Source organism: Apaloderma vittatum, unplaced genomic scaffold (genome assembly GCF_000703405.1).
Source record: "Apaloderma vittatum isolate BGI_N311 unplaced genomic scaffold, ASM70340v1 scaffold26932, whole genome shotgun sequence".
NCBI lineage: Eukaryota > Metazoa > Chordata > Aves > Trogoniformes > Trogonidae > Apaloderma > Apaloderma vittatum.
The window spans coordinates 10,632-19,342 of NW_009703607.1; the positions used below are offsets into that span (position 1 = coordinate 10,632).

General features: G+C 48.1%; 1 protein-coding gene across 1 annotated transcript in view; it reads right to left on the bottom strand.

Moving 5' to 3' along the window:
• Positions 1-7,723, bottom strand: part of LOC104270366 (transmembrane protein 104) — a gene marked incomplete at its 5' end in the record, with an annotated part of 13,041 nt that extends 5,318 nt beyond the window's left edge. Inside the window, one exon of the mRNA XM_009864699.1 lies at positions 7,630-7,723. Coding sequence (XP_009863001.1) covers positions 7,630-7,723 — 94 coding nt within the window. The remainder of the gene's footprint in view (positions 1-7,629) is intronic.
• Between the last annotated feature and the right edge of the window lie 988 nt (positions 7,724-8,711).

Sequence of the window (8,711 nt, forward strand, 5' to 3'; positions counted from 1 at the left end):
CGCTCGTGGCAGGGCCATCCGTCACCGCCAGCTGACGGCGTGACAGAGCTTTCTTGTCGAAGCGGAGAATCAATATGCCAGGAAATAATGATAATGAATCACCCTTTCACAACGTGTGCCACGTGCTTCCCTTCTCACCCATGAGGTGGCATGATGGATTCCAAGAGGAGGGCATTTTCATGAGCTTCCTGAGCCCATTCTCTTTGGAGGGAGGAAGATCCTTCCCCACCTTAACCTTGATCTTGGTCCTCCACCAAGCCAAAACACAGCAGATCACTATTAAACAGAGAAACAGATCTCACTTAGTTTAACCTTAGATCTTTCAGAAGAGGGCATAAGAGCAAGAGCATCTACTCTGTACGTACAGAACAGCACGGCACCACGTCAAGTGCCACCTCCTGCAGCCCTTCCCAACACTTGTGCTGTCTGCTTCACTACCGATGTCTTTCTAGGATGCTGGTGCCCCCTCAGAGCCAGCTGCCTTGTGTCAGTGCTTTGGGCTAATTTAAGAGCCCAACACAACTCTGGAACTGCCCGGTGCTATGGATGCTGCAGCAGCTGAAGTACCGATGCACGGCTGGAGTTCGCGGTGCTGGCAGAACAAAGTATCTGAAGTTAAGACATTGTTTCTTAAATTTAAAACTTATTTAGCCAGTTTGTCCTGCTGCGGCTAAATCCTGTCACTTGTTCATGGCCTCCAGCTCTCTGTTAATTCTACAGCAGCAACTGATGAATTTCTCCAACCTTCAGAGGAGGTTTCTATATGAAATGACAGTAAAGAGGTAACAGGAAAACCAGGTTTGCTCCATCAGATGTGGGAGCTGGAGTAGTTAAGAATCAGATTTAGCAATGACAGAGCCTAAAACACCATCGCTAGGAATATGAAGGATTTATGAGTGCAGAGACTATGGGGAAGCAAGATGGATATGTTCACAGAAGACAGCAATTCTCTGGAGAGATATGCCAGAAGGAGAAAAGGAGGGAAACTATTTCCCAAAAGGAAGGCATGTGCAAAAGTTGTGGGACACCAGGGTGGCTCCTTCCTCTAATGGAGGGCAGGGACAGCATTACCCTTCCTGCCCCAAAGCCTAAGGCAGGGTCTTCAGAGCAGAGGGCTGCTGCTCACACAGCAGTGGAAGCACAAGTTGGGCACATTAAGGTCACACAAGCGTGACAGCTCACCAGGAAGGCAAGGAAAAGCCTCTTGGGCACCTCCACTCCCATCTCACCTGCTCTGCCAGGTTTGGCGAGATCCTGCTGCAACCACCTCGGGCACTATCGCTGCCAGGCAGAGTCCGCTTCATTCATAAAGGCAAACTTTTATTAAAAAGTACCACCAGGCCTTCTTGGCTGTCAGAAGCGTTTCAGCAGGGTTTCTCTGCTGTAACAGCATCATTTCCCTGCTTTGCTTCATCATCTGGGGGAATGTTTGCTTCGCAATAACGAGGATTTACTAGTAGCCTCCCCTACCATGCAAGAACTCTTGCTGTGGCAGCGGCGGAGCTGCCCCCTCTCAGCCCACATCAGCTGGTCCCCCCAGACAGCTGCACACCCGCAGCAGCTCGCGGGGAGAAAAACTGCTTCGCGCTCTGGTGTTTATCACGGGTGCTTTATCTCACCATATGGTAAGGAAAGAGCAGGCAGTGAGGCTTGTTTGCTTCTGGTGGAAAACTACCCACGTAGTTTATTGTCCTTTCTCCTCCAGTCACCTTTGGCAGAAGCACCATAAAGCCTCTGCAAGTGGGACTCGGCTCTGAGCTCTGCTCTTGACTTGGTATATTAGCTTCAACAGTCACTTCTCTCTCTCTCCACCTGAGAGTTTACTCTTCTATGAGAAGGGAATTACACCCACTTCGGTGTCACCACGAGCCTAAGCTAGGGTTGTGTACGCTTTGGAAAACGCTGGGTGCAGAGCACCCGTGACCCATGAAATCCAGGTGCTCTGCAGCTTTAGCCACACCTTCCCCATCCTGCCTTGGGCCTTACCCAGCCAAGTTTTTATCATCTTGTTCCAACAACACACACTCTGAACAGAGAGCAGTTTTGCATAGCCGGTACCCACTCTGAACAACTTGGTGAGCACCATCACCCAGACCCTTTGGCAGGCCCAAATGTGTCCTTAGATTTTCAGCTCCCCTTCTCCGGCTCTCAGACTCATCGGCTCATTTCTTGCTGCACGGATAAAGTGTTCTTTTCAGGAACGTCAACTCCTCAGGCAGGATCTCAGTAGTCCTGTCCAGCACCGCACGTCACTCTCCATCTGCATCTGAAGCTAAAAAGGCTCTTTCACTCACACAGGCACTGCTTCACCCCACTGCCCCCCACAAACAGCACTGAAATGAGCTCCTCAGCCGACAACTCTGAAAGTAGGCATGACAGAAGCACAGCCTTTTAACTAACTCTTCATAAATATATTCACTTCTCGTAGTGAATTATTTACCCTGGGCTCTGGCAGCAGCTTTCTCTGCTCCAAAAGGGATGCAAGAACACGAAGCAACTTTGTTGAAGAAGGTTGTCAGAATGAACATGCAACAGTGTCCTGATTTACAGTCCAATTACCTCTCCCTTGCCACTCCTGCCTGCCCTGCTCTGGGAAAGGGGCAGAGATCAAACTGGGCCCTCCTTAAGCTCTTTGCAGAAAGCTCAATTTCTGGTGTGGAAAAAGAGGCCACCGTGAGGACTGTGGACACTGGCAGACTAATCTCTCTGCAGGAGACTAGAAACACAGGGCTTCCGATAATTGCCACCTCCTCCTGTATCAGCCACCTCTCTAATTCTCAGTCTCTGCAGCTGAAAGGACGTAGCAGAGCGACTCCACACTTCTGCACTGAATCAACTCCACGGCGGCTGGTTAAGCCTGCTAAGTGAGACTGGTTCTCTGCCGAGAAGTGCTGGGGAGTCCTGTAAAGAGCAGGATTCTGAAGAGAGCAGAACTATCAAAGATGTTAGTAGAGCCTCACCAGCGCGCTTTGGAGAGCCCTTTCCTAGTTTCTTCCCTAGAAGTCTTCTGCCAAGTATCCTGGTAAGGGAAAGGATGGAGAAACAAAGAGCTTAATGCAGAGACTCTGGCTATTCTTGTCCTTTTTCCCCTTCATCTTACTGGCCAGGGGAAAGAGCTGGAGAGAGATTTTATTTCTGAGATCATAGTTTGGGCAGGGCTGGGAATGCTCTGTCTCAAGGGCTGCAGTTACTTGGATAGATGTGGTGTGATCTGACTGTGCCACAGGGAGAGAACTGAGCCTGCAGCAACCAAACCCTGAAGTTTATTCCTCTATAAAACGTCTCTTTATTAAAATACGATACTTTCTAATAACTACAACACAGCATTGAGAGCAGCACATAGAGCAAATGTCCCACGTGGGAGCTGTCTGGGAACATTAGTCAGAGACTATTCAATAACAGCAGCAATAATCATGCTACCAGTGTCTTTAAAGCCAACAGTCCTCACCTATCGAGATGGGCATCTCAGGCTGGAACAGGCTGCAATTAATCGGGTTAGCTGCTTAATGCACAATAGCCCAATGTTTGCTGTTGAGCTCTACCAAGCCCTGTCCTTTTGTTATCTTTCCTAATCCACATCCTTTCCCATGACGCTGCTAGACAGTTATTATCCAATATTATCCAATAATAAAGAGGCAGGGCTATGCCCCAGAGAGCTGTGTCCCCTTTGCTTTGAGAAGAGCATCACACTTGCCTGGCTCAGTCCCTTTCGCTGTACCGTGCCCTCCAGCAGGTCACTCCAACACCACCCATCTGATCAGGATTGGAGAAAGAGGAGGGGGAAAATACCCAGACAGATAGTGAAGTCTCTTTAGGGAGCAATCCATCACCACCACAGATTTAAATCCTCTAGGTAAAAGAGCCTAAAGTCTAAGCAGCAGAATTGAAAATACCAACAGATCTAATTTATTGATGGTTTAGTTGGTTTAGCCTTCTGCACGAGACATCCTGTTCCAAGAACCTTCTAAGAGGAATGGAAACAGTCTCCAAAACTGCTGAAGGACTTGGGCTAATAACAGGTCTACACTTCTGCGAGGCTGAGGTGGAAAGGAGGTGAAAGAAAGGAATTACAGTCTGGGGAAGGAACCCTTCTCACCCCAAGGGGTGAATTCGTACTTACCTGGTCAATCAGTCTGGACCCTGCCTTTGCTCTTAATAACATTGCTCAAGAACTGGGTGAGCCAACAAGGTTACATCTCTCACTCAAATCAAGGCTTCACTGTAAGCACCACTACCAGGATTGAAAAGACATGATTTTTCCCAGCTAGCCCATTCTCCAAGGAGGCACAGTGGACGGGCTCCCTGCCACCCCCCGAGAGTGCCTCTGCTCAGTCCCCCATGGCAGCTCAGGCAGAGCAGGAGAGGGCTGACAAAGCAGCCTGGGAGCTTCTACAGCTGGAAAAGGGAAACTCTTACACACCAACCAGCTTGGAGAGAACAGGTATCACTCAGCACAGACAGCTCAAACCGATGGCCGCATTGGATTTAACCATTGGCACGCACCCAGGCGAGGTGGCACTCAGTTTTGCAGCCAAGTGTGTAAGCTGTTACTCTAAGAAGACTGCCAACAGTTCGATGCCTCTGGAAGCCCTCTCTGCCATCAGCCCCACTCCACCTGGAGCAGCAGATCCACCCTCTGAGCTCCAATCGCTCCTGACAGGGAAACGCCTCGCCATGCCAGCCTTGTTTCCAGATGAGCTCTCTGTGTTCAGCGGGCCCAGACGAAAGTCCATCTGTCTGGGCTCTCTAGCAGGACGGCACTTGGGCTTGCAAACTCCTACTCAGCCTTTGCCTTCTAGAGACTTTGGAGGTGCCTGTCGTGGCTAGTCCCTTAACATGGGAGGAAAAACACAGCCAGATGGAGGGCTGATCCCTGCTGCAGCTCCATGTTCTTTGAACTTTCCCATTTTTATTTTTCAGTGCACATCCCACTGCTTAAGACTGAATGTTTCAGAGACAGAATGACATTTTTCTTGTCCATGAGGTGTGAAAAGAGACCGCTGCAGGTTTTGTTAGTTGTGTGCTGCTTGCAGCGAGCACGAGGCTCTGGAAAGAGGTTAGTGACATTTGCTTATCACTTAGATCAGGAGAAAGGGGGAAAGCAACTTTCAGAGGCAAGGCTGACACTGCTACACACACCAGCAGAAATGACCTTCACACACAGCTAGCTCTCCCTTGCTGCCAAGAACTATCCTCTCAGCCACTGTCATCTGAATCGCCAGTACACCTGGGGCAGTGCAGCTTCACATCAGCCACTGCTGCTCCAAAATCCAGGGGCTTTCCACCAGGCTGAAGAAAAGGCTGAGCGGTGGGTATAGCGGAAGGCACGTTGTGAAGCCTCTACTGACCTCACAGCCTGATTTTTTTTTCAAATCATGATGCAAAGCACGGGTCAGCTTCCCACCCACACCAGGACAGCAGGCACAGGTAAACTGAACAAAGCCCTGTCCCTGTGGGAAGGTTTCACCCAGCACAAACAAACAGGTAGGCTGGAGCTCTGCTCTGCTGCTCAAAGTGCTTTGCAGAAGGAGAACCACCTTCAGCACCACAGGGTTAAACCCAGCTACAGTAAGATGAAGGCACAGATTATAGGACAGAGAGTCCACATCTGGCCACTGGCCTTCAGGCAGGAGAAGTTCAAGAGATCACAAAACACCAGCCAGGACCAATTTTTGGGATCTAAGCTCTCTAAGGACCGATAAAAGACCAAACTAGGTTTAACTCACAGCCCTGCTTTTGGAGGAGGGGACAGAAGTGATGTGAGGACATGGGAGAAGCCAGCTTGATAAATGTCAGCAGTAGAGGATCCATCCTTATCCCAGAATCTGCAGCAAGAGCTTTTCTCCGTTCCCTGCATCACATGGCTGTTTGATAAATTGTCTTTCCTAATAAATCTATCCCTCATTGTACACATACGGAATCCGTTGCTCTAAGTAGCCACTGAGGTGCTGTCAGGGTCATTAAATATCATTATCTGGGGCAGCTGTTCCCCAGCGCGCTGACGTGGGAATCAATCAGGCTAAAGCACGAATTTCCCCTACACTTCTCCAAACACTGCCTTTGTCCCTCTCCATCAAGCGATGAAAAAGAGAGAAAGAGCTCTGCTTTTATGCCAAGGTTTAGCAATCCTCATACTGGAAGGAGCCGGCTAAAGGGAAATGAAAGGCAGATCAGGCAGGTGTCAGGTTGTCACAGAGACAGGATGAGGTCTGACTGATGTCTTTACCAGGAAAGAGGAGGCAGGATGATTGGAAACACAGGCCAGTGAGCTGAGCAGAGATTACTCTTTTTCTTTTTTTAAGTTTTCTTTCTTTTTTCTTTAAAAAACAAAACTTTTTTTAATATTCCTTAATGAGATGATCTCTTTCTCTGAAGAAGATGGATGCTCTCAAACCTTTCATGTGCTCAGACAACAAAAGGAAAAAACAGACATTCAGGATTTCCACACCATCCAAAGCCAGGATTTGTTAACTCAAGCTCTTCAGCATCTCAGACTTGAGGGCTTAAAAATCCAACCTCATTTTCCTGGGTGACAACTGCTTAACCCCATCTCAGATGTTCTCTAGAGCAGAGGATCTCTATTCCTCTGCAGTGACTGTCAGGCACTTCCAAACAGGATCACAGGCCTTTGAACTCATAGAAAAGGGACGACACCCAACTGAAGTCAGGTCAAGCGTACTTGTGTGATAGGAAATAGTCTGAGAAGCAGCTTTTCTTCCTATTCCAGGTCAGTGATAGGTATAAACAGAGATCATTCTGTGCTTGAATGGTTTGGACCCATGAACCAGGAGACTGTTAACCTGCAGAAATGCTGCTGGTGCTGTAACACCCTCTCTCTTAGCCCTGAATATCAGTTACTCTGCCTAGGTTACACAAAGCAAGACAATCCTCAGCGTAAGCCTCCATAACACACACAGCCCTCAGCCTTTAAGGGCATGTACAGCTACAAGCCAGTTGTGTCAGCTGCATCTTTGGATAACAAAGGGGAGGGGAGGGAGAAGTAGCAACCTCTTACTTCCCTTAAGGCAATTATGTGTCTTTCCATAAGTTCTTGGCAATAAGATTTTGGAGAGAACTCACAAGAGTGGAGCTTCCCAAGGAAAACACCCATCGGTTTGGGGGTTTCCAATGCAGCACATCTTACGCTAAAGCAAGGTGCGGGGAAAAAAAAATGCAAACAGATGATAAAACTAAGAGTAGAGAGTCTGACAGAAGTGCCTTTTGTTCTCAGATCAAAACAAAGATTATTCAAAGTCTCTTGTACACGTGCTGAGAGAATGAGAAACTTCCTGCAACTGCTGAACAGCAGCTGGTGGGTATCAGGGTTAGGCCCCACACAGAAGACTCTTCCAAATCCCTTCTGGCTCTCACATAAACCAGATTAAAACTTCATCAACGACAGGTCATGTCTGCTTGAGAACAATTTGTTTTGTTTTAATCAGAAATTTCATCCCAGAACAAAAATCCTTTTCCTCAAAGATTTATCAGACCTGGACAATCCTCCTCAAAGAGGTTGTTTGGACAAGCACTTGCTTCTCAACAAGGGTATCTTGCCAAAGTGATACATCAGCAGCGCGACTCAGGTTCCGCCTATGGCACAGAGGTGACCAAGGCTCTGCATAGACTCACCTATCCATCTCATGAGGGACGTCATGATTTGAAGATACTTGGTCTTCTGCACATTGAAGAAGGTGAAAGGACCCAGGAGGAGAGTGAATGCTGCCTGGAAGGACAATAAAAACACACATTAGGTTAAAAACAAAAAAACCCCAAAACACAGAAATTCTGCTCCTAAGACGAATTTATCAGTAAAGAAAAGCCGGCCTTGAAAGTTCACCTCCAGACACGCCTGTTTGTCATGGAGCTTTCTTTGCTGCTCAATTTTACAGCTAGGTTGGCTGAGACACAGTGGGTCAAGCAAGCTGCTCGGTATCAGAGAACACGCCTCGGGCTGAAGTGGAGCACAGGATCCTCCTGGCTCTCAGCTGCTCGCTATCACTGCTACCACACTCCTTTACTGACACATTTCAGTAAAATGTGCAGCCTTATGGAACATTAAATATTAAACTGTGGCCTCTTTGTCCAGATGCATGCTCAGTTGAGGTCTGAATAGCAATAGCCGTGACCAGTCTGTTCATATTAACATCCATGGGGTGGCTTCGGGGTGTCCCAGGCTCAACAGCAATGGAGCCAGGTCTGCCTGGAACACTTTCTTCCCCAACGCTTTAAGTTGCTGGTTTTACAACAGGAAGTAACAGTTAAACTGTTGACTTGGAAGCTGAAAACCTGTGCAAAGCGAGGAAAAACACATAATCGAAGAGATACTTGTAAGAATGAACTTCAGTGTGGAAATTAAAGGTACTGTCAACGAAGTAGACAATGACAGATCTTTCTTCACTGCCCTCTTAGATGTGCATGGAGAACAGTGTTTCTTAGCAAATTAAACTGGGGTGTGCTGCAGTACCAGCCTGTCACAGCTCTTTGAGCTGGGTTGCAAAATACATCCCAAGTGGAAATTAGGATTACACAATTTCCCATTCTTCTAGCACTCTCCTAGGGCACGCTGCCAGCCCAGGCCCAGAGGAGTCCTTGCTGCTCTGGACAGAAAAGGCTTCACGACAGGAAGACAACAGAGCTTGAGATCTGAAGGTGAACTGAGAGGAGCTCCTTGTGACAGGGAGCAAAAAGGCTGTTACAGAAGAGCCCTGCCT